Consider the following 26,371-nt stretch of genomic DNA (forward strand, 5'->3'; position numbering starts at 1 on the left):
TTCCGTAATAATGCGCATGCGCCCTCACTGGCGCGCAAGGGTTTTCTATTTAATAGGGCGTCGTTACTTGTCAGAGCGCAAAGTGGAAGCGTCTGAAAGGTGAGCTGTAACACGGTTTCTTTCTTGTTTAATAGAGTCATCTCCCTCGCATGTGTTTGAAAAATACTTGTAAGTAACGAATTACATGCAATTAATTAGCCGCAATCAATTTCGTGCTTTCGTAATCGTATAATTTAACAATTAATCTTTTGCTCACTAACGCTCACTATAACTCAATTGCTTTTTCAGTAATTAATTACACGTAGCCAGTTACATTTTAGAGGAAACAAGCTATGACAGGCAAGGCAGCTTTAAGCGCTTGAATTTGTCGATAACAACAGAGTGCAAAGAATGAAAAAGAGAGAGAGAGACAGAAGAAAGGGGAAAGGCAGTTAGGTTAACCAGATGGGAAGATCCGGTTTGCTACCCTACGCTGGGGAGAGAGGGAAGGGGCAGGTAAAGTGATAGCAAAGTAGAGATAAAGAAAGGAGCACTGACATACAATCACACTCGGTCACTGCCACCGCATACCGTCACCGCACAGCACAGTAGCACATGCAGCACTACAAACATCTGTTCAGGCTACAGCCGCTTGTCCAATTCTGTTGCCCTAAAAAACTCCAACAGTACCCTCGTCGCCCTCCGCTGCGACGGCTTGGAATGTCGGCATTCTAAAATAAGTTCTTCTGTAAGAGGTCTTTGGTCAAAGAACGCTATTGTGATTGCGAGCAATCGTCTCTGTAAATTGTAGCGAGGACAGTCACAGAGAAGGTGTTGAAAAGTCTCCTCGCTACCACAGTTATACCACGAGGCGTCGTCGGCCCATCCAATTCGGAAAGCAAAACACTCGGTGAAGGCCACCCCTAGCCATATTCGACAAAGCAGGGTAGCTTCGCGACGGCAGAGTCCAGGTGGAATGCAAAGTCGTAGAGAGGAGTCTAGGTTGTGCAGCCGGTTGTTTTGAAAACTTCCTGCGTTGCACAAGGAAACCGCGATATCACAGGCGAGCACTCGAAGTTTTCTAGTGGTATCTGTCCTTGATAACGGTATCGGCTCCTCTTCGTCGCCTTGAAGAGCCGACTGAGCAGCGTTATTGGCGTGTTTGTTCCCAATGGCGCATCAGTGACTTGCAAGCCACTGAAATGTCACGAGGTGTCCTTTCTCAGTCAAAGTATGGATTAGTTTTCTAATATCGAATACCAGTTGCTCGTGGGGTCCACACCGCAATGCTGATAGCAAGGACTGCAGTGCTGCCTTTCCTTCTGCCCACAATCAGTGTCTTGCAGCTATGACTGAAAGACCCGAATATGTAGGCTTGTACATTTACACACTTCTCTTGGAAGTCCTATCTCTGAACTTTTCTCTTATAATAAGTTTATTTTGCTCCCTCCTGGAAGCGCTTATAGGCGGCCTTCATATTGGTAAAAGCTGCGGCTTAATTCTTCGCTTAGTGCAGTCTATGAATTCTCCGATACAGACATGTTTTTCGCCGTACAACTCGTGTCTTTCTATCGGTCTAATTTTGCATGGCTCATACAGACATATCTTTTATTGTAATGCAGGAACATTATTTCTATGCTGAATAATAGGCATCATGATAATAAATTACATTACAGATTTGAGCACTCATTCGAGGGACATCAACGTTTGTAGCCGACCGTTACAGGTCTTTCAAGTCTAAGTTGCCAACGAGAGTAGGGCGCCGAGAGGAGGTCCACCAGATCTTGGCAATTAACTTCAAACGGTGCTTCTATGACCACTTGGGACATTCATGATCACCTAACACAATTTTTTCAATTTTTCACTCGCCCTGTCGAGAGCGCCATTGCTAAGCCCTAGCAAAAATTGAAGGGCTGTGTTTCATAGACATCCTATATGACCGAGCATCGCGGCGTTAAGTAAGAACAGTTTTTTTTAGCAAAGTGTTCGTACGTTATTACACAGCCCGTGCCTCCAGCGCACACAGTAAGCGAGTCTTCAGTGTCCCCGCAGATGTCCTCACAAGAAAACGAGGGAAGATTGCCGAATAAAATTTTTGCGAACAATGCTTACTGAAGATAAAGAGCGTCTGAAGCGTGGCAAAGGACGATCTTAAAAAGTCAAGCCAGCTCGTTCTTTTTAGTGCATTTATGCGACGGTAATAAAAGAATGTAGGAAAGTAACGTTAAGGTAATCGATTACTTTTTAGTAATTGTTCAGTTACTTTTGTCGGGCACCCCCAAGAGGTTGCCGTAAATAATTGCACTTTTGAAAAATGTAACTGTATTTGTAAATGGTTAGCATTATATTTCTGTAACTCTACAAGTCCGGTTTATAACCAGCGGAGCAACCTTTTAGTGTCACTCATCCTGGTTTACTGCCTGAATATAAGTTTCCGCAACCAGGGCTCAAGCTTTAGCAACTAGAAACAAAGACTGAAAAGGTTCAACACGATACAAGGATTTTATTATTTTTTTATAGGATACGCTAAAAAAAGTTTACTCTAAGCCCTGATTGGCAAGTTAAACGTTTCTGACGAACTGCATAGCTCACACTATGATTTCAAGCTCAGTAAGCTGAAAAGCATCCAGAAACGGAAGGCAGGTGACGAGGATAAGGTGAAGTTAAAGCACCAGCGAGCCGTAGCCTAACAGGTTTCAACCGCATCTTCTTTGGGTTAGTTCAAGAACCCGTCACAAGGCTTTGTAGGAAATTTTGCTTACACACGGGAAGATGTAAAATGTCATGTAAGGAACGTTCTGCGGCAACACTTTTTATAAAGGTTTCAGTAATATCCGAGATAGAAGAAAAAAAAAAGAGACATTGTGAAGCGATGGTCCAAGGAGGCTGACTACTTTTAAGGCTGCCGAGTCTCCTTACACTTCCTCGAAAAGAGCGCGCAAGTGGCATTCCTTGCTTCTTCCTCAGCAGATCTGAGGGCCCACGTGACGTTTGCTTGCGTCCCGATCTTCGCCTCTTCGGGCTACTCAGAACCTTTAGGCTGACAGTTTTGAGCGCAGTGCCACTTCGCCACACTATGTGACGCGAAGTCACCTTCGCGCGCGTGACGCGAAGGCTACCTGTGACGTCAGCGCTGTTGGAGGGGAGAGTGGTTTCTCCGAGAGGGAAGGTGCGCGGCTTCTTTTTTTTAATTTTCCGCGGTTTTCCCGGAGTTTACCAATTACATTGAGACACGACCGTCCCGGCGTGATCTACGTGCGCGGTTTGCTTGTTTGCATTGCTCAAACCAGTTAGACTCTTTTTCATTCAAGAATGATCGCACTGGTGCTCTAATGTAAGCAGAGACTAAATAGCGAATCATTACTGCAAAGTTTTCTGTACGACAACATGCAGCAGAAGGTTCCCGACACAGCCAGTGCCCTCACACCCGTCCAAGGAAAAGCGCCTCCTGAAGAACGTCACCAGAAAGGTTTTATCGCGAGAAGTCCGCAGTAAATTTTCAATAATCAATAACAAACATTTTGTCATAGCTGAGATGGGAAAAGAATTTTGGGAGAGATTGTGTAACAGGCGCGATCAAAATTACAAGCATGTGGCCTGAGTGATTGAGCTTCGAAAGGTGTTTGTTTTACTGCTTGTCGAACGCAACTGTATTTAAATGAAGTGCCACGAAAGTAGTACAGGGCTGAGCAGGTTGAAACATCTAGGCACACAGTAGGCAGTTCGAACATTTAGCCGGTGAAGTGCTATAGTTTTGGGATGACTGTGGAGTCAAAAAAATTAAGAACAACGTTGCACTAATTGAAGGAGAATTCAGTGGTGTTTTAAAAATATTAAGCCGTTGCCTTCCCTTAACGACTGAGCAAATAAAGTTTAAAATTTGTAGGAATACAATCTATATGTGTGATACAGACTAAAACAGTTCAAAATTCATAAGGCAATTAAAATGGTGCCACAAGAAATTAACGGAGGAGCCGCAAGAACGTCTCCTTAAATGTCGGAATAAATTTTCAACTTGTCATACAACCACGGCAACAGAGATTTTCAAAAGCATGTCGGAGGTCCTCTACATTTTCATTAGTTCACTGAAATGCATTTGAGAGTGCAGTAGAATTGGGGCTACATAACACGCTTGACGAACTGGTCGAGGCCCACACCACCGCCGAATGCGAAAGACTCACACAGAGCCCCATGGGGCGACATATTGTACGGAAGCTTAACATTCACTACAAATTCACACGGCCCGATATTCAGCATTCCATTACAGACGAGAAGGAACATTAAAATTCCTCCACTGTCAAAGAACATGCTACCGGAGCAACACAACGCGCGACGAGAGTCAAAGGCACGGCACATTGAGCGCAAATATCATGATTTAGAGGGCGTGGCCTACGTAGACGCCGCAGAATACAGAGAACGCAAAGAGATGGCCGTCGTAGCGGTAGATGCGGACGCAGAACCTCTAGCGAGCGGAACCGTGAAATCGGGCAACCCCGAAGTTGCGGAGGAATCAGCATTAGCATTAGCGGTGGCCTCCACCAAAGCTAGAATTATCATAAGAGACTCAAAGATCGCAGTTCATAATTTGGCAAAAGGACGCATCTCTCCAGAGGCGCTCAAAGTTCTAAATAATAACAGCGACCATCATCGCGAGACGATCCAAATTAGTTGGGTGCCCGCGCACTCCTCTCTCGCCCGCAACGAGGCGACTCACAACGTAGCTCGAGGGCTTCCTCGCCGAGCAAGTGAGCCGGCCCAACCAGGAACGAGAGGAGGCGGCATGGTCAGCAACAAAGAAATCAATGATTACTATCGGCTGGGAAGGGCCCGGTACACGCCTGCTCATCCAGAGCTAACCAATAATCAGGCGGTAGACTGGCGCCTCCTGCAAACAAGCATGTATCCTAACCGGTGGCATGCAGCATATTTTATCCTGGGCAATACGACGAACAATGTAAATTATGTATGGGTAGGGCGGATCTGCCACATATTCTATGGTCTTGCTCGAAAGCGGCTCCTTTCTATGGCCGCATAATTCAATACCGGCAGCAGTAGGCGACCCTACTGCTCAGCTCAGGTCAGCGAGACGCGTCTTGGCCGTCCAGCTAGCCGAAGCAGCCGCTGAGACCCAGGGCATCTCGGCCTTCTGCTAAGCTGAGGGAGGCTGCGTCCGCTCTCGTGAATGCTAGCATCAATAAAAGCTGACTCTCTCTCTCTCTCTTCTGCTTTATTAGAGAGACATCCGTTATAAATTTTGTGCGTTTCTGAAGCGTAATGCCTATTGTCTAAAAACGTACAGTGCTCGCGGAATGCAACGCGACAGGGAGCATTTAGTAGAGCATTGCATATGTGCAAAGTAATCGAGAGTGCCATGTCATGTAAATAGGAATCCGGCCACCAAAGGTTACGTGGACTCCGATCTAAGTGTACGCGCCAAAATTGCGTCAATGTGTGACGAACTGCAGCTGGTGGCAACGAAAGTATGCGCATTAGTTAGCCCTAAATTGACGCGTTTCATTCCGAGTACTGGACATATATATCCGGCTTCATTCTGTTAGAAAAAACAAAGCTAGCATGAATGCGCGTTGCATCTTAAATATTTGTAGCCACTCCTTCTGGAAAATTTCTTCTCTGCTTGGTTTTCAGGATCACGTGACATGCTTCAGAAACTTGTTCTCAGCTGCGTTATCTCCTTTGAGATATCACCTTGCTGGTTTTGAAATCACGTGTCTCAGACCCAATTTCCCTACCCATTGTAACGCTTTCAACGTACGATCATTAGACAAACACTTAACAAAGCAGACGTTGCGAAAGTATTACGTCAACGTGCAGTTCGTTGTTAACGCCATTTTTTCAACTTAGCTGCTGCCATTGTTGATTAGCATCGATAGCGTTTGCTTGTTTCAGTTTCGTTATGCAATTGTCAATCATCCGTTATGTTAGCTTCTTGCTTCTTGTGGCACGCAAGAAAAATAGATATTTCATGGTTTTATTTAAAATGTACTTTGCGCATGACTTCGTATTCGCGTCTTATTTTTATTGCTTACATTATGCGACTTTTCAGCCTCGTTTGTTTCTCTTTAAGCATGTGTTCGCCATCCGCATTCTTGTGAGGCAGTTCGTGGAAGATGCTTCTTTAGAGTATATTGCCTATAAGTTCACTTCCTCATCTTTCTTATGGTCAATAGACTAAATCGATTTGAACGAAATTTTCTAGAGGCGCAGACATGACGGTACCCGGAGGCTTCTCCAACCCCGTGGACTGGCGATGGATCACCACAGCGCTGGTCTTCGTGGTGACGTACCTGGTGGGCCGCTTCTACCACCATGTGTCCAAGTACCCGAAGGGACCCATCCCACTTCCCCTTGTCGGCAACCTACTGAGTGAGTCTCTTCGCGTTCAGCAGTGTACCAGCTTGGGTTATGTCATCGCGCATTAGTATATACAGCATCACCAACGCTTGCATAGGGAGAAAGAAAAATGACACAACAAGTATAGAAGCATTTTTGAAACGAACTTCTTTGTTAAAAAATGATGAAGGCAAGCCCCTTCGAAACGTAAGGCGCTTGTTTGAGGCCCCCTCAATGCACACTTTTTTTTTTCGTCATACTATAGTCCATTCGCTAGAACGTATCCGTGTTTGAAATGCCCGATACCCTATACAGCCTCTTCGAGCAAGAACTGCTTATTGTGACGTAGTAGTGACGGTTACCAAGGCAGCAAAACTGTGATTAACGAAACGAGCGTCTTGTTGGGCGAACTTGTGCCCTCAAAAACAGGCTACACTCAAAGAACAACGGCAGCGGCGAACACGATCGGCGGTCGCTGAAATCTGATCAACGGGTCAAGCGCGTCGGCTTTTATACATCAATCGTCGAATGTTCCAGACTAATCGCTGGGACACGCGCGCCTTCCACAAAATTCTACATTATTCGCGTCGCGCACACATGCAATCAGATTGCACAAGGTTCGGTCACAGACAGTGGATGGAACCATCGATAACATTCCAGAAACTTCCCACACATGCAAGCGCGTCGTGCGCTGTGCGATAACATTTGTTAGGCGGTGAAACGTGTTGCCCAATGAAGACAAGTACACGTGTCATTATAGACTACATCAGGAATGTCTCCGTGAAAACATGCAGTTCTGACGCCACCTTGCAGCACAATTTAATTGCTGTTGCAAATGGTGCCACTGGTGGTGTAGTTGCTATTATCAGTGCTGAATAAATATTGCACCCAACTGTGCACCCGATAGCGCAAAGTTCAATATGGTCGACTTATAACAGATTAACCAATATTTTGCGCGATATATATATATATATATATATATATATATATATATATATATATATATATATATATATATATATATATATATATATATATATACACGTTGAGGCAGGCCACAGACCCGGTATCTTTTTTATCCTGAAGCTCTTTGTCCGTCGACGAAGCGATGCAGCCGTCTACAATTGGCACAAGCAATGAGAAACCTATAGCTAGTTGCGAACAGCGTGGTCCCTACCGCATTACGACAGATGGCGAAGAAGAGTAGGGGAAGGGCAGATCGACGGTTGTATCACGAAATTATTTGCTACTGTTCGCGAAATCCTGCGATGAATCTGAGCAAAGGAATAGGAATGTGACAACAATGGGAATAGGCGTACACAATAAACTTATACCACCAATATGCATACAGTGCATTCCAAGGAAATGACTTCTAGAACGCTTTGCCGCACCGACAGTTGAAGAAAGTTGCCAGGCCTGGAAACGCCAAAGCGGCAGTCATGCTGCGCATCGGGGACACGTACCACAATGAGGCGCCTCTGAAGCAACCAAATCAAACTTGCCAAGCGCGTACGCCCTGCCGAACACTAATAAGCATTACCTATGTATAGACGAGAAATGTGAGATGAGTAGGTTTATGTCATAATGCGAAGCGTTTTGCGCTTAGCGAATCCCACTGCGTAATCGCGTCCCAGACGCTGCTGTTTGATCGATGTTGTTGTTTGACAAAGCCACTGTGATAGATCTAAGATAAATTAGGAATTGGGACGCCTATAGCGCAATGGCGTTGTTGAAAATCGTCAATTCGCGAGGTCACAAAGTCGCTTCAAGCCGAAAGGCCAAGTTTAGGCAAATCCATGTGCTAACTGTCGTTCCCACGCTGGCTGAGCCACCATACTCGCAGCTCCCCTAGACACTAACTCAAGAGTTCCCTCTGGCACTTTTGTTGGAAACTCTATGCTCACAGGCACGGAAAACTATTGTGGACTAGCCGAGATAAATCGATTATATCTTATAGGCACATCTGCCTAGCGAGTTGTAATTTTTTTGCTTAAGCTTATACATATTACTTTTCATTATAAATTCCAAGATGGCATAATCCTGAATGCAGGCACTTTGTAATCGTTGGTGCTTTAGTCTTATGCAGTCGCTTTAAACAAACCGCGCTAGCCCTTTAATTATGATGTGCAGGAGATACAAAGGCAGTCTTTAAGCAAAACTCGGGAGACGGCTCGTTGGTATTCTATAGCGAAGAGATTGTAGCGTCAGTGGAGGACGGCGACAGGACAGACACTCAAAAGCGCTATTTTCCGAACCTGTTGGGGAGAGAAACAATTAAGCTAGGCACCTCGCCGGAAAAACCACAGGGGTTGCCTTTGATATATGTACATATATTTTTAATTAATACACTCTCTCTCTCTCTCTTTCTTTCTTTCTCTCTCTCTGTCTCTCTGTCTCTCTCTCTTTCTTTCTTTCTTTCTCTCTCTCTCTGTCTCTCTGTCTCTCTCTCTCTTTCTCTCTTTCTCTCTCTCTATCTCTCTCTCTCCCTCTCTCTCTCTTGCTCGCTCTAGTTTTTCAATGTATACCATATATTTCTAGTCATTCCTTACAAAAATAGGTTGAAGCATCGATCCATCCTTCTGGGGCACTCCAATCCGGTTCGACCATCGTTCGATCTTGCAAGTCGGGATTGGAAACCAATAAGGAGTTTTCCTGCCGCTTTAGTTCATTAAATAACTTGTTTCGTTAACGAACATGATTAATTAGCGAGTAGAGACCGATCTCGTTTAACTCTACGCAAACCAAGAGCCTCGTTTCGAGCTTTACATTCGTGTAATTCCTGAAGTGTTGGCGTGATGCATGAACCAAACTTTTGCCTAACAATCCTTCCTTCTTATTACGTGCAGCTGTGCGCAACGCGGCAAACCTGCACTCCAAGTCAACCGAGTGGTCCAAGACATATGGCGACGTATTCACCATGTGGATGGCCCACAGGCCTGTGGTGATGCTCAACAGCCACTCGGTTATTCGGGAAGCATTTGTGGAGCGACGGCATGATTTCGCTGGCCGCTTCCCAACTAGAATGGGTGAGCATACGAAAGAGCAAACGAAGTAGCAGACGTCGCGGTAGGGCGGGTGTTTAATTTGTTACAATTGACTCTAGTAAATTCGATCTCGATTAATACGACGTTTTAATTGATTCCAACGCACTAGAACACACCAACGAGAAGCTGCACATTGATACGGAAAGAAAAATTGTTTAGTTCAAACGGCGACAACATGCCGCTTCGGTTAAGTCGAACGACACCGACTCTCACCGACTCTCACCGGGTATTCAAAGCTTGAAAACACCAGAAATTCAGCAGACGACGCTACTGCTTCCCCAGTCATGAACCTGCTTTACTTAGTTTTACTTGACTTTCCTTAGATTGGTTTTCTTTTCAGTCCAACGTTAAGAAAGCGATTTATGATGTCGACGCTCTTTACGGCATACCGGGTCTCGCTTCAAGAGCAAGAGAGGAAAAGTACATTACAGGTTACTTAAAGGAATAAAAAAGGACTTGAGTTCGGTAATTTTACCGCTGTTTGTTAGTTCGGCCTTTCGGATAGTTCGACCAGATCTTGCAGTTCCGCAAAAGTGGGAGGAACGAAAGTCGACCGTTATTTAGTTGCGCTGCAACATATTACTCTACAATAACTCATGTATAATTGAGTGAAGAACGGGGGAACCTAGCCCTTAAAGGCCGACTATCCCAAAATTCAAAGTACTATTCATAAAACAAAGAACTAACAAAGAACAAAATAATAAAACAAACACTGCGCACACTACAACACAAGTGCCAATCACGTTAGTATTGTAATCACGGGCACCAGCGTCGCTCTTGCAGCTGGATTAAGGCCCATAATACGGCTCCTGAGTCTTCTGCGCCAGCTTGTCGGACACTTAGGGTAATTGAATTGGTCCTACTGGAAAAGCTAATCTCACGATAACTTGTAAAATTTTGCATGTTCTTGTGTCGCCCCTAAGAAATCAGAAGGCGGAAGCTAGCCTTTTCATCTTTTTTTTTCTTTCAATGTAAATCTGTGCTGACGGGCGTGACACTTTATTTTACATTTCTCGTGACAGCAGTGTGGGCGCTCACATAGCTGCAAAGGAGAACGGGTGTGATAGTGTGCTGTGAACGGAAGATTTCTCACCTCAGTTCTGTTGCATATATTGCTCATTTCAGGCGAATTGCAAAACCAAGGCGACCACGACATCTTGTTCGAGGATTACAACCCTCGTTGGAAGGCGCTCCGAAAGGTCGCTTGGTCAGCTGTGAGGCGAGTATGACTTGCCCGCTTCGACGTACTCTGGGTCTTGAATGCACTCTGATTTCCTATGCGTACCCTATTTTCTATTTAAAAAAGAAGGATCTCACTTTCTAAATGCACACGCAACCGAACGCAGGAAGTGTTATTTGTATAAGGATGCTACAATGTTTCAGCTTCCGCTGCCGATTCTTTGCAGGCGACATTATACAACGAAAACGAATGAAGAAGAATGAAAGGGAGGGGGAGGGGGAATATTGTCATATGCGACGTATAGGCCTTTCATCGTTTGTAGCTGTTTATGTTTGTTTCTTTCTTAAGAGTGGCGTTATCTTCTTATGAAATCCTCTTGAAGACTTGTGGTTACCTGTTCACATGATGAATGTTATTCAACCGCAGGAAGTACGCCGTCAGCGAGTCGTTGGGAAAGCTTTGCACCGATATCGTCGACGCCTTTGTAGAGTCCTTAAATGAAAGACCGCACATCATGGACTCAAGGAAGCCTATCCTCTCTATATTATGCAAGGTCATAGGTGTGTCTGTATACGGCACAAGGTATGTGATACGTTTTGTTCTAGTTCAAACTGTGCTCGCGAGCTCAATAAAAACCAAAGAAAACAGACTAATCAGCCGCGACTCAATAATTTCACTCAGCAGCTCGACTGCAGTGTACGTCTTCACACGACCTGTCGTGCCCGTCGTAGAACCGAAACATAGTTTCATAAGCAGTGCTCAATAAAGCGAAGCTAGAGCGACGAATGTTTGCGGAAATCGCCAAAGTTTCCCAAAAAACGATAATTTTGCTTCTAACAAATAATACTTGAACTCGATATATATATATATATATATATATATATATATATATATATATATATATATATATATATATATATATATATATATATATATATATATATATGACATGACGTTAACGAAAATATTGTTGCGTAGGCTGCGCGAGGAAAAGGATGAAGTGGAACGCCTGGAAATCTTCAACCGCCGATTCCACGAACTTTGCCCCAACGGTGTACCCAGCGACGTTGCGCCCTATCTCGCCTTTCTGTTTATTAAGCGGGAGAGAAAGATTGCGGCCCTGCTCTGCGAGTCTAAGGAGATCTTTCGCAGGCTGTTCACGAAAGCTGAGGCAGCCTATATTCCAGGTATGCATTTGTCACAGCTAGTACTACAAATGGAGACCTTTATAGGAACACAAGTGGGCACAACGCCTGGCATCTTCTCAGCGTTCGCTCAAATATCCCGCAGAGGTGTTACATTCCTTTATTGCACGTCGATCGCAGTAAGCACCTCCAAAAAAATAGTTATTTTTTTTTATTGATATAATTTCTTTCATATGACAACTTAAATAAAGTTAGGTAAGCCTCCCGTATGCGCTGCATCTTATCCCTGGCGTAAAACACCTCTTAGAGCTCGAAATATTTATTCACGATGGAAACGGTATTGACGTAATGGATTGCTAACTGTGTGGAACTGTCACGCAACTATGTACGTACATTTCATTCTGTGGCGTCACAAGGTCGAGCCAGACAATAAAATAGTCAAAGTAATTCGGCTTTCCTTGCTTTCGTCATCTGTGTGAATCCTTTAAAAGGTACTGACGATCTGCTCGCGAGTGAAGCAGTACCGTGCATGGAAGCACGTTCATTCCCAGTTATGTCAGCGGGAATACACTTCCAACGCACGATATATTGGTTAGTGCAGCGGCACAAAAAAAAGAGAACGCGTCGTCTTTACCCATCGACAGGTAACACAGAAAACTTCACGCACGCCGTGTTGACCGCCCGAGAAGAAGCCATCAAGGAAGACAAAGATGATGCGCAATACTTGACCAAGGACAACATGATTCTCATTACGATCGACCTCTTCAACGGTAAGTACTTCGGGAACTGGTCCCCCACTCCGCACTCTTTTCGCATGTCAAAGCCTTTACTAGTCTGATAATGTCGCCTTCCGGTCACCAGCTTGCGCTAGATCTTTTAATTCCTGCGCCACGTACGACTGTAAAATGCAAATACTATTATGCCCGATGATAATATAAAGAAACTATTCAGCATTGTCCTCCACCTCTACGACGTCCCTGATGTTAGAGGCTGCCTAACCCGAACACGGAGGCTAGACAAGAGCCGTTTCTCGGTATAGTACCTCTTTCTCTCTCTCACTTTCAATATATTCTGTGGTAACCATGCACATGGGCCAACTCTGCTTTAAGTGAATCATGCGCGACTAAGCCAAGCCAAAGAAATAGTTCTTAGATCGTGTGTAAACGTGGCATCACCATTCAGCGGCTTCCAAACTACTGTTGCATCACGGGCAACGCCGAACATGCCATTGCAGCTGCTCGGTCTGCTCGTGAAGATTGCGTTCGGTTATCAAGAGCACATGCAGCGGCAAAACTTTTTCATGTTCGCGCCTGATACAACGGGGTCTACGTAATGCACGGCAAGTTTTGACCAGACCCGTCTGCACTATCTGCACCCCCTTCTCCAACTCCGTCTCCCTTGGGGATTATCTCGAACCGGGGCCACTGTGATATCTTGGACCTTTTCGCGTCCATGCGATCGGATGACTAATTAAGAACAAGCTTCGTAGTCTTATAGATGGGGTGTCCTTTTTTTAAGGTTTAACTTAAAAAACGCCTATAGCGAGTAGCCCAATTCTACTCAAAGAGCTGGATTGCTTGAAAGGCAGAGATTGTTTGCCCAAGAAATTTAGATGTGTAATCGACTATTTATGAAAATTTTGCTGATTAACCTTTAGGCTAATTGCATTGCGTTGCACATATTGAAATTTACGAAATGTAGCCGGCGAGATGGCAAGACTTATCCACTTGGAAGGAAGTGTGAGGATGACACCAAATTCGAGATATGCATTCCGAAAGTGTGTGACAAAATTTATTGATTCAATTTATAAGAAGTCGTTTTGCTTTAAAATTATGTCAATGAAATGACAGTGCAACTTCACTGCCAGTTTGAAAGGGATTATTTCAATATTGGTGTGGGTTTGAAACTTTCTTCCAAGTTATTGTGCTTTGAGAAATCCCTGGCTTCAATTCATACATCGGAACATGTTCCCTAAAGCAATTAGATAAACAGTTCATCAGCGAGTGTTTAACGATTAAGCTATGCATTTTATATTCCTACACAATATTGTCCGTCAGTTTGAGTAATCAAGCTCAAGGTTTACATTTGGGTTGTACGCCACACGCAATTTTTAAATATTTATTAACTCTAAAAAAACCGGTATAGTGCCACAACCACTGTTTCACTGGACTTATCATGTTATTGAACGCTACATTACACACCCAGTCAGCAAACGTTGCTTGACATACTTTAAAGGCGTCAAGAAAGCCACAAATAAAAAAAAGATTAATCTGCATTTCACCTGTAGTTCATCTGCTACCTTATGAATCACCTGGCACGAAAATAACTGCGATATATTTTTAGCCTTGTTACGTGTTTTCAGAGAAATTACCCAACTTTCTTTTTCTTTAATTCAATTTCTCAAAAACGTCGACGCCAGATAGATCGCAAGAAGCCAACGCTCGTTCTGCACGAACGTGCGGAAGTGCAACATTTCCAAATTTATTGGAGTAAATTGGAAGGCGCGTTAAGAAAATGCACCATTCTTCTTAAAAACTCTCAATCCACTGATCGCATGACAAACGCCGATGCTTGGCGACAACCGCAACCCCTGCCACTGCTAAGTTAAACATCGGCGTCAACAGTTCAGTGCAGCACGACACGCGTTTGTGTTTTCCGTAGGCACATAGAGACGAGAGAAAAAAATTTTCTCTATGTGGTAGCTTGAAAAGGCCCACATCTCAGATTACATTCGAACTACCTTCTCAAATTTATTTATTTATTTATTTATTTATTTATTTATTTATTTATTTATTAAATTTCAATACTGCTGCTCTCCTTCGAGAGCGTGGCAGTTGGGCAGTACAATAATTCATCTATACCGTGCAAAGCAAACAAAGTGCAGGTTATACTAAAAAAAACGACATAAGTAGTGCAAGTTATACATACTATACAAGTAATACAATGTTAAGATCAAACGTAATAGCAAAAAAAGAAAGAGAGAGAAGAAGCTTTGCGAGAAATGGCCAAGGAGAATAACGGTGCAAGCAATAAAACAAGTAACTAAAATTAAACTTCGAGCCTTTGAGAATCATTATGGCAAACGAATAAGCTGTCGTAAATGAGAAGGTTTATTAAAATTTCCTAATGAACAAAGCAATCTGTGCCGATGCCACTGCATGCATGCATAGGTACTCTTACACACACACACAGTTTTTTTTTCTATTTGTGAAATAAATTCAGATAATGGTTCAACGTTGGTGATAGTAGCATCAAGTTGGTTCCATTCTGCTACTGCGAGTGGGAAGAAAGAATGCTTAATCGTGTCATTTTTACATACATATTCTGTCACTGTCACTGTCACTACGAGTAGGTCGAGCCTGCGAAAATTAAATGTATTAGGATGTACCTATCTTACAGTTTTTTTGGTAGTTAAAAAAAAGAATTTTATGCGAATGTGTTTCGCTCTTGTGGATAGCGTTCGCAAAGCGGACACGGTTAAAAGATTTGTTGGCGAGTCTACGTTTATGTTTGTTATGAATGAACTTCACAGCTTTCCTTTGTGTTGAGTCTAGTTTGCTTATGTTAGTGAGTGTACGCGGAAACCAGACTGCGTTAGCGTATTCGAGAACAAGCCTTACAAATGATGTTTAGGCTATCAGCGTCGTTGACGTGGTGGCGAGTGTCAGGTTTCTTTTTAAGAAAAATAATTTGCGCAGTGCCTTTGAGATTATATTACTGATACGTATGTCCCATTTCAGCTCCGAGGTTAATGTAACACCTACATATTCGTGTTCTTCAACTTTGTTAAGTGAAGTGCCGTTAATTGCGTACATAAAGATTGATAATACTGTTTTCGTGGTTACAGTCATGATCGCGGACTTTTGTATATTGATTTTCATCGGCCATTTATACCACCCATTATCTATGTCAGCTAAAGAATCATTCAATTTAATATGATCATTGTAATGATTAATTTCTTTGTAAAAGACCCAGTCGTCCGTGAATAGTCTTATATTGCAATTGATGTTAGCTGTGATATCGTTAATATAGAGTAAGAAAAGCAATGGTCCGAGAACAGACCCTTGAGGGACTGCGGATGTTACTGCGACTGTGCTGGAAAGCGTCCTTTTTTTTTTCCTTTTTTTTTTTTGTAAACCACATATTGCGAGCCGTTACTTAAGAAGCCTTTTATCCAAGCAGAATGTTATCCCATACCAAAAACATTTTCAACTTTAGCTATTAATTTGCTGTGACATACACAATCGAAAGCCTTAAATAAATCGAGTAGAATGAAATCAGCTTGACCGCGGCTAGTAACTGTAACAGCAAAACTGTGGACTAGTTCTGTTAGTTGAGTTTCTGTCGATAGACCACTGCGAAAACCATGCTGGTTCGACGAGAAAAAAATTAATGCGCTCTAGGATACTGTCATGTGCTTTAAGATTATTTGTTCATGAAGTTTACATGATGTGCTAGTTAGTTTAATGGGTCTGAAATTTGAAGGTAATGTTGTGTCACCTCCCTTGTCGATTGGGATTACGCTTGCAATTTTCCAATCATGAAGTATTTGAAAAGTCGTAAGTGATTTCTGGAAAACTAGGCCAAAATATTTAGGCCAAGATATTTAATGCACCACTGCATATATTTTGAGAAAAGTATTAGGTATATCGACGGGGCCACTGCCTTTCTCGGGGTCACGTTTAAGCAGTAGATGGAAAATAGTGACGTCCGTAATGTCTAGTTTCTCGATTTTCGTGCAATGTTGCGAAAATCAATGACCGAAACAATGACCGAAAAATACCTTTATATACGTTAACCTTAGCAGTTTTTTTCTTCGGGAATAGGACGTGGTGTAGCATTTTTATTGGCAGGAAAGTAATTCCTGAACCTCTGGGGCTAATTATCAAGAAAATTGGGTAGTGTTACATTGAAGTAGCGCTGTGCTGGGCGGTGACAGTATGCGGCGACAGTGACCGAGTGTGATTTTCCGTCTATGCTCCTTTCTTTCTTTATCTTTACTTTGTTATCACGATACGTCCCCCTCCCCTCTCTCCCCAGCGTAGGGTAGCAAACCGGATCTTCCGCTCTGGTTAACCTCCCTGCCTTTCCCCTTTCTTCTGTCTCTCCCTTTCTCTCCTAGCTGGAGTTGACACATCAACTGGTACACTTCAGTGGCTCCTGCTGCGGATGGTGAAAGAACCAAGCATCCAAGCTAGAATTCAAAAAGAAATAGAAGACAATATCGGTAAGAAGAGCCTCGCACCACTTATAAATTGCTTTATTTTGTTTTATTAATTTATTTTCGCTGCTGTCAAAATGGTGAAAGTAATTACAGTCAATTTCCACATTATACTTCAGGTACAACTTCTCACCTTGCGTTTCACCATGTTTATTCCGTGGCGTAAAAAAACAAATAAATAAATAAACCAATCAATCAATGATACGTTTATTTTGGTGCCAAGGAACGGCTACTGGTGCACTTAGAATGTAATACGTGAGACAAATTGTACAGAGAAGACAAAGTGGTAGACAAACCCATGTGAGATAGAGAAAGAAATAGGGAAGCAGAAAATGAGAAAGTGAGCGTAATAGGGAGGTAATCATACAACATGATTTTCTACATAATGACGCGTATTCTATGCAGACGACGACGACGATGGGAGCACTAACGGACTCCGCCTAGTGGGTCAGAGTGAGATTGGGTGATGACGAAGAAGACGTGTCTCTGCTCTGTTTGTTGTTGAACAGATTGCCCTGTTCGTGAAGAACGTCTCCCTGTGCTCTGTCCGCGTTGTACCGCGACACTGGTGGAGGTGCGGGGTACAACGCGGACAGAACACTGCCACTTTGGCTTCGCGGAACTGCAGTTTCTCGGTCACGTCGTCAGCCACGCAGGTGTCCGGCCGGATCCTGAAAAAATTGCAGCCGTCGCACAGTTTCCCGTACCATCCGATAAAAAGGCTGTCAGGCGCTTCCTCGGCCTCTGTGCCTATTACCGGCGGTTTATTGCCGACTTTGCGCGCATTGCGTCGCCGTTAACTCGCCTGACGAGAGACGACGTTGCTTTTGTATGGGGCGACGAAGAGCAAGGTGCATTCACTGACTTGCGGGAACGCCTCCAGACACCTCCAGTGCTTGCTCACTTTGATGAGACCGCTTCTACATTGCTCCACACTGATGCCAGCAATGTTGGCTTGGGAGCTGTTCTTGTGCAGCGGCAAGACGACACAGAAAGAGTGCTTGCCTATGCAAGTAGAACACTCTCACGTACAGAGGCTAATTACTCCACAACTGAGAAAGAATGCCTCGCCGTGGTAAGGGCGGTTATGAAATTTCGCCCATATTTGTATGGCCGCCACTCCACAGTTATCAGCGACCGCCATTCACTATGTTGGTTGACAAAGCTTAAAGATCCTTCTGGACGACTGGCGCGTTGGAGCCTAAGGCTGAAAGAGCTTGACATGACTGTCCCGTACAAGTCGGGGAAACGACATACGGATGCTGACTGCTTGTCTCGATCGCCGCTGGAGTCACCTGCTCCGCCCGAAGAAGAAGACTCAGCATTTTTTGGTGTTATGGACACATCCGCCATCGCGCAACAACAACGGAACCACCATGAGCTGCTTGAACTAATCAATTACTTGGAGGGAAGATCTGCGAAACCACCTAGAGTTTTCGCAAAAGGACTGTTCTCGTTTTGTTTACGGGCCAAGGTCCTTTACAAAAAAAAAACTTTTCTTTTCGTACTCTTCGTACGGAAGTACTTCAAGCTTGCCACAACGTGGTCACTTAGGCTACACGCGAACATTAGCCAGAGTGCAGCAAAGGTACTACTGGCCGTGACTTACCACCACCGTGAAACATCACGTTCGCACTTGTCTCGACGGCCAGAGGCGCAAGTCGCCTCCGACGAAACCAGCCGGCCTCCTACAACCCGTCCAGGTCCCTCGAAGACCATTTGATCAAATTGGATTGGATATCTTGGGCCCACTTCCTACTTCTACTGCAGGCAATCACTTTGTTATCGTCGCGACCGACTATCTCACACGTTACGCTGAAACAAAGGCAATTCAGAGCAGCACAGCAGCCGAGGTAGCGCGCTTTTCATTGAGCATGTGGTGTTGCGACACGACGCGCCAACCGTCGTAATAACAGACCGAGGAACCGCATTTACGGCGGCACTTTTAGATCACGTCTTCCTACTAAGTGGAACGGCCCATCGAAAGGCAACCGCCTACCATCCAAAAATCAATGGTTTAACAGATCGCCTAAACAAAACCATTGAAGACATGCTATCAATGTACGTGGATGTCGAACATAAAAATTGGGACGACATCCTACCGTATATCACCTTTGCATATAACACGGCGAAACAAGAGACAATGCGCATGACTCCGGTCCCCCTTGTTCATGGACGAGATGTACGACCGATGCTGGATGCGATGCTTCCACACGACTTTGACGACACTGATACGGACACCGATGTGTTTACGCAACGCGCAGAAGAAGCTCGGCAGCTCGCGCGCTTGCGGATCTGCCAGCAGGAAGACTACGACGCAGGCCGCCACAATCTTCACCGTAGGATAGTTACCTATGAAGTCGGCGACAGAGTGTGGGTTTGGACACCCATACGGAAACGAGGCCTCTCCGAGAAACTGTTAAGGCGATACTTCGGACCATATCGGGTATTGCGGCGACTCAGTGATGTCACCTACGAGGTCGTCCCCGATAGTCCCAACTGTACGCGGCGCCGCACACACCGTCCTGAACTTGTGCACGTTGTCCGCATGAAGCCGTATGTGAGCGAATAACTATGCTAGCGGCCTTTACTTCCGCAACTGAAATTTCTTGTCTAGCATCGGGACGATGCTCTTGTAGGGAGGGACAAATTACGCGCATTCTATGCAGACGACGACGACGATGAGAGCACTAACGGACTCCGCCTAGTGGGTCAGAGTGCGATTGGGTGATGAAGAAGACGTGTCTCTGCTCTGTTTGTTGTTGAACAGATTGTCCTGTTGTTCGTGAAGAACTTCTCCCTGTGTTCTGTCCGCGTTGTACCGCGACAATATATATAAAAGACAGGAAATTAACTCTAAAATATGTCAATGCAGACAGAATATCTATTACATGTTTTTAGGAGTCGAGCCATAGGACAGCCTTTAATGCAACAAGGCCGTACAGAAAATGTGGTATGCTGCCAGGTATGATTCTGCGGTACGGGAAATTCCACGTGATCAAGAATCGTTGGACAATGTCTAATGCCATGGACCACCTTGTAGAAAAACAGAGGTCTGGTTTATTACGTCTTGATTTTAAAGGTGTGACTTGAAGTATAATTTAGAGAGGTGGGCTGTGGTGCCCAGGACGGCAAAAGCGGTGCTTGAAGATATATATCAGTTTATTCTGAACGTGTCAAACGTGGTCAGAATTAAATTTCCCGTTCCGCCCCAAACCACAGGGGCATACTCTAGTAGTGCACAGTAGAATACAATTTCATAAAGGCAGCATGGGAGCGGAAGTCATACGATATACTACAAACAATGCCAAAAGTACGAAGGGCACCTATTTCGCATATTTAGCGTGTGAAGAGAAGCATAGTGTTATGTGGAAGCACACACCAAGATCTTTCCTTTCGTCTGCCCTGGGCAGTGGAGCATCCCGAAAGGTGCATGAAAGCCACACATGGTGTGTTGTTTTCCGTGCGTAACTTAATACCATAGCTTTGGAAGCGTTTAAGAGTAGCTTACTGTCTCTGTACCAGTTTTAGAGTGAAAGAATGTATTCTTGAAGTTCAATGGCAGTTGTGAACACTGTTGACAGTCTTAAATAGCTTTAAGTCGTCCGCATATAAAAGTAATGAAGCGTGTTGAATTGCTGACGAAATGTCATTTATGACTAGTAGGAAGAGAAGAAGGCCAAGAACGGATCCTTGAGGAAATATACTAGTGACATCATAGCTAACAGAGCTCTATCCATTATTGCCAACGAATCACGATCTATTGCTTAGGTAATTAGATTAGATATAGCGGGCAGGGATGGAAGAAAGCATGTCCATTGGCGTGAGCTTTGTGATGAGAATCTCGTAGAAAACTACATTAAATGCTTTACTCCGGTAACATTCTCTAATTGGCCCCTACTCTGTTCCAAACTGGCAGTATGGGTTTTACAAATTTTCTTACTCACTGCTTCACCAGACCGACATCACGCCTGCGCATCGCACTTCATCCCGTCATAGCCATTCAAAGGCTGTTTATCCCCCTCCAGCTCGCACCACCGCTCATCTTAACTCTTTCTTCGTTCAAACAGCGAAAGACTGGAATCATCTACCTGCTGAAGCGGTGCACCACTCCAGTGATTCACTGGTCAAGGCATTCATTGAAAGTATAATCTAAATATGGGGGAGGGGGGGGGGCTCATGTAAAACACCAAATGTGGTATTTGAGGTACGAATAAATAAATAAATAAATAAATAAAATTAATGTGACCCAAGAAAATAGATATGTGCCGGTAATTAGTAACTGCACTTCCCGCAGCCGATTTGTGTACGGGCACTACCTGTGCTACTTTCCAAGTACTCGCAAACGTACTAGAGCTTAGTGAACTGTTGAAAATGCCTCTGCGAACAGGGACAAGTATGCCTCCTTGTGTCTTAAACAGTTCTGTAGGGATACCATCAGCGCCACAAGAAAGCGAAGGCTTGAAGCACTCCATATAATTGAAAAGAAGATCTCCATTGACTGACAACGTACACACCGTAATCAGACTTAGAAGGAAGGTTACACGAGGTAGAAACATTTTTTACACCAAATAAAAACATAAACCTTCTGCAAAAAAAATCAGCATTGCTCGAGACACCGCCATTTTCATACAACAACTCATACATCTTAGCGCTTTCAATAACAATCATGAAGACGACGACAACGGCGACGATAATAACAGTAAGAAGAAGAAGAACCTTCCCCAACATCCGAACAGCGTGATTTTTTGTATAAACAGCCAATAACAGCTGATATTTGTAAGTTATCCTGTAATAAGCCATGAGGTCTTGATGAGCACACATTAGCCGACCCAAATATTGCCTTACAATCTCTTCCTGGTAAGGACGGCTTCGAGTATCATATATAAGTGGGCTACAATTTCCAGCAGTGCGGCAATTTAAAAGAAATTGTTGCTATGGCTGTAAGGTAGAAAATAAGCAAAATAAAGTTATTCCAGTGTCCATATTTGATTTACAAAACCCACATGCGTTCTTCAAGAAAGCGGGCTTTTGGTAAAGCAGACAATGTTTCAATCGACCTTTTTCCTCACGGCTACTCATGACACTTCCTTGAGAACTTTATGGCTCCATTAACCTTGACATTTAGCTATCTATTTTCGTTTCGAACAATTAATTAGGATTGATTGATTGATTGATTGATTGATTGATTGATTGATTGATTGATTGATTGATTGATTGATTGATTGATTGATTGATTGATTGATTGATTGATTGATTGATTGATTGATTGATTGAGTGGACATTGTGGCACTCCATGGAGGAACTACATGGAAATACCTGGCATGAATCGTTGATATATGCGCTAGTGCACCGTTGCGTGGCCCCGTTGGTTAATATTTACTAGACATGGCCCTCCACTTTATAGGAACAAACCACGCCAAGGTCTCTCTTACGGAATAGTATAAATCAGCGCAAACACGTTGGCATAGGGGCATATTTGTTCGTCGTATTTCATCATTATCATCATCAGCCTGGTTACGCCCACTGCAGGGCAAAGGCCTCTCCCATACTTCTCCAACTACCCCGGTCATGTACTAATTGTGGCCATGTTGTCCCTGCAAACTTCTTAATCTCATCCGCCCACCTAACTTTCTGCCGCCCTCTGCTACGCTTCCCTTCCCTTAGAATCCATTCCGTAACTCTTAATGACCATCGGTTATCTTCCCTCTTCATTACGTGTCCTGCCCATGCCCATTTCTTTTTCTTGATTTCAACTAAGATGTCATTAACTCGCGTTTGTTCCCTCACCCAATCTGCTTTTTTCTTATCCCTTAACGTTACACCTATCATTCTTCTTTCCATAGCTCGTTGCGTCGTCCTCAATTTAGGTAGAACCCTTTTCGTAAGCCTCCAGGTTTCTGCCCCGTACGTGAGTACTGGTAAGACGCAGCTGTTATAAACTTTTCTCTTGAGGGATAATGGCAACCTGCTGTTCATGATCTGAGAATGCCTGCCAAACGCACCCCAGCCCATTCTTATTCTTCTGATTATTTCAGTCTCATGATCCGGATCCGCAGTCATTACCTGTCCTAAGTAGATGTATTCCCTTACCACTTGCAGTGCCTCACTACCTATCGTAAACTGCTGTTCTCTTCCGAGACTGTTAAACATTACTTTAGTTTTCTGCAGATTAATTTTTAGACCCACCCTTCGGCTTTGCCTCTCCAGGTCAGTGAGCATGCATTGCAGTTGGTCCCCTGAGTTACTAAGCGAGGCAATATCATCAGCGAATCGCAAGTTACTAAGGTATTCTCCATTAACTCTTATCCCCAATTCTTCCCAATCCAGGTCTCTGAATACCTCCTGTAAACACGCTGTGAATAGCATTGGAGAGACCGTATCTCCCTGCCTGACGCCTTCCTTTATTGGGATTTTGTTGCTTTCTTTATGGAGGACTACGGTGGCTGCGGAGCCGCTATAGATATCTTTCATTATTTTTACATACGGCTCGTCTACACCCTGATTCCGCAATGCCTCCATGACTGCTAAGGTTTCGACTGAATCAAACGCTTTCTCGTAATCAATGAAAGCTATATATAAAGGTTGGCTATATTCCGCACATTTTTCTATCACCTGGTTGATAGTGTGAATATGGTCTATTGTTGAGTAGCCTTTACGGAATCCTGCCTGGCCCTTTGGTTTACGGAAGTCTAAGGTGTTCCTGATTCTATTTGCAATTACCTTAGTAAATACTTTGTAGGCAACGGACAGTAAGCTGATCGGTCCCCTTTCTTATGGATTAGGAATATGTTAGCGTTTTTCCAAGATTCCGGTACGCTCGAAGTCATGAGGCATTGCGTATACAGGGTGGCCAGTTTCTCTAGAACAATCTGCCCACCATCCTTCAACAAATCTGCTGTAACCTGATCCTCCCCAGCTGCTTTCCCCATTTGCATAGCTCCCAAGGCTTTGTTTACTTCTTTCGGCGTTACCTGTGAGATTTCGAATTCCTCTAGGCTATTCTCTCTTCCATTATCGTCGTGGGTGCCACTGGTACTGTATAAATCTCTATAGAACTCCTCAGCCACTTGAACTGTCTCATTCATATTGGTAATGATATTTCCGGCTTTGTCTCTTAACGCATACATCTGATTCTTGCTAATTCCTAGTTTCTTCTTCAATGCTCATATTTCGTCATATTTAGTGCAGTTTTGTTTCGGTTAAGTGGCACGTCGAGCCACTCGAGCTCTTACTTTAGGCATGGCCACCTGCGTAGCTACCTACGTCGTAGTAATTCCCCTGTTTCTTCTTTTTTCGCTTTTTTGCGGATTTGCACATGCGTTCACAAACAACGTGTTTCACGTTTCTATGCTAAGGGAGCGTGCCGCCCGTGCACGGTGACCGCGAGAAGCTTCCCTTCACCGTGGCCTGCCTGTTGGAGACGCTCCGGATGCATCCCGTGCTACCTATCGGCCTACCGCATAACACAACTACGGACACCCGAGTCGGTGAGTGCTCACTACACCAGAATAGCGAGTCACTGAAATAAACGCGGAGAAAAAAAATAAGAGCCCCGTATTAGTACTTTTCCCTTGCCCTTCAACTTTTACCCAACATAGCTATTCATTTCCATACTCAGGAGCTGCCTTCACAAACCTTCTGGCGCTGAATTCAGAAACTTTTCCGTTCGCCATCGCCGCTTGAAATTGGACGGCCACCTTCTCTAACAATATGCCCGACATCGTGACTGGCTGGCAATGCACTTACGAACAGTTTTATCTTAGAGCTTTGTTGTGAATATGGGCCCTATTTCGAAAGAGCTCCTTGCAGCTTGTGTTCGTCACCGCTAACATAGCTCGCTTGGCCGGTGCTTACTCGCGCGCGCCACTTTTTTGAGCACGAGCAGCTTAGTGCTGCCCACCCATATGACTGAAAAACATCTAGAACACTAAGTCAGGCTCAATGCTACAGCAGCAAACATTCGCTATAGTGACAAAATCTATCGGTAACAAAGCATAAAGAGCGTGCGAAATAAAGAAAGCAGAAAGGAGGCAGGAATGTTAACCATAGGGTTGTGCGGTTGGCTACCATATGATGGGGGGAGAGAAAAAGTGAATTAGGGAGCAAAGAGAGGTAAAAAAAATGGAGAGGTACCAAACCCATCAACCTCCCTAGTCAGAGCAGTAAACTCATCTTGCTTCGCGGCACCATGAACGACTGCCCTTAAGGCGCCATCCCGTGAATCAGATGGCCAACGCATACCGATGACAAAAAGAGCCTTGGCGCAAAAGTTGTTCCCTTTTTCGTCGTTCGGCGTCGCCGCCTCTATTCGAATGCGCTTACGAGTCGATACGGTCCTTTCTTGTGCTTGCGCTCACTTCCACACCCACCGCCCCCCACCCCCACTACGGAGGACGCAATCCGCATGAACGCCGGCCGGCGCCCTACATGTGGCCAGACCGCGAAGCGTAGCCCGCCCGGAAGACAAACAGCTGAATCAAGGGGCGTTCCGCCTTCTGTGCTATTACGTGAAAAACTGGCGACGGTTGGCCGTAGGCACCAGACACAAAGTAAGAGCAAGACACGCGAAAAGAGCCCTTTAGCCTAATAATCAGGGCCCGTACTCACAAAGAGCTCTGACGCTAGAACTTCTCGCGGGAGGAAACGCTAACCAATCCTGATGCTGGACACATTAGCAGCAAAGTCCGCCGGCCAACGGCAAAGAGCAATAGCGAACAAAATAGTTAGTGAATCCGGCCCCATATTACGCGCACACCTTCAGCACACTCTTGTCAAGACGTGAAACAGCAAACGGCCGCGTACTTAACCAAGCACGCTCGTTTTCCGCAGGAAAGTGGGACATACCCAAGGACACGGCCCTTATGTACAACATCTACGGAGTGCATCACGACCCCAGGAACTGGGAAAAGCCCGAAGAGTTCCGGCCCGAGCGGTTCCTTGATCCTGTGACAGGAAAAGTGCGCAAGGACGCCGGTCCACTGATCACCTTCGGCATGGGCGCCCGCATCTGCCCCGGAGAGAAGCTAGCCCACATGGACATGTTCTACATTCTCGTGCGACTCATGCAAAGGCTCAGCTGCAGCGTCCCTGACGGGCTCTCAGATGTAAACTTGAGAGGAAACGATTCGAACATGTTTGTACACCCTGCTCAGCAAAACATCGCATTTACGAGAAGGAACTAAATACATCCGGACTGCGTGGAACCCATCGCACAGTGGAACCCTTTCGGGAGCTCTAAATGTGGCCATTCTCTAGCATTGGTTGGACAGAGAATCCAACTGGGGCCACTAAAAAAATTGAGGAGCCATTCCACCCTGTGAAGGTGGTCGACCAGCGAAGCGGCTGTGGTTGTATATATTATGTTGGTATAGAGTTTTGTTGGTATGTAGCTATACATATAATAATGTATGCGTCATTTATGCGAAGTACAAAGACATACACAATCATT

The 26,371-nt window shown here is 44.5% G+C and overlaps 2 protein-coding genes across 2 annotated transcripts in view; one reads left to right on the forward strand and one right to left on the reverse strand.

Annotated features, from left to right (window-relative positions):
• On the forward strand, nt 1-26,369 carry LOC126541777 (steroid 17-alpha-hydroxylase/17,20 lyase-like). Its single transcript, XM_072286446.1, has 9 exons — nt 1-99; nt 6,197-6,363; nt 9,177-9,356; nt 10,500-11,136; nt 11,533-11,741; nt 12,344-12,469; nt 16,822-16,926; nt 24,279-24,410; nt 25,753-26,369. Exons 4-9 carry the CDS (start codon nt 10,964-10,966, stop codon nt 26,103-26,105), a joined length of 1,098 nt encoding a protein of 365 aa, XP_072142547.1. The 5' UTR covers nt 1-99; nt 6,197-6,363; nt 9,177-9,356; nt 10,500-10,963; the 3' UTR covers nt 26,106-26,369.
• Nucleotides 1-26,371, reverse strand: part of LOC126541784 (uncharacterized) — a 140,850-nt gene that overhangs the window by 1,929 nt on the left and 112,550 nt on the right. The gene's annotated exons all lie outside the window — the stretch shown is intronic.

Source organism: Dermacentor andersoni, chromosome 2 (genome assembly GCF_023375885.2).
Source record: "Dermacentor andersoni chromosome 2, qqDerAnde1_hic_scaffold, whole genome shotgun sequence".
Classification (NCBI taxonomy): domain Eukaryota; kingdom Metazoa; phylum Arthropoda; class Arachnida; order Ixodida; family Ixodidae; genus Dermacentor; species Dermacentor andersoni.

Excerpts from the sequence above, each read along its gene's own strand:
- LOC126541777 (XM_072286446.1), top strand. The coding sequence starts at position 10,964 with ATGTTATTCAACCGCAGGAAGTACGCCGTCAGCGAGTCGTTGGGAAAG. Across the intron at positions 11,137-11,532 it reads GTGTCTGTATACGGCACAAG|GCTGCGCGAGGAAAAGGATG; the intron begins GTATGTGATACG and ends ATTGTTGCGTAG. Across the intron at positions 16,927-24,278 it reads AGAAATAGAAGACAATATCG|GGAGCGTGCCGCCCGTGCAC; the intron begins GTAAGAAGAGCC and ends TTCTATGCTAAG.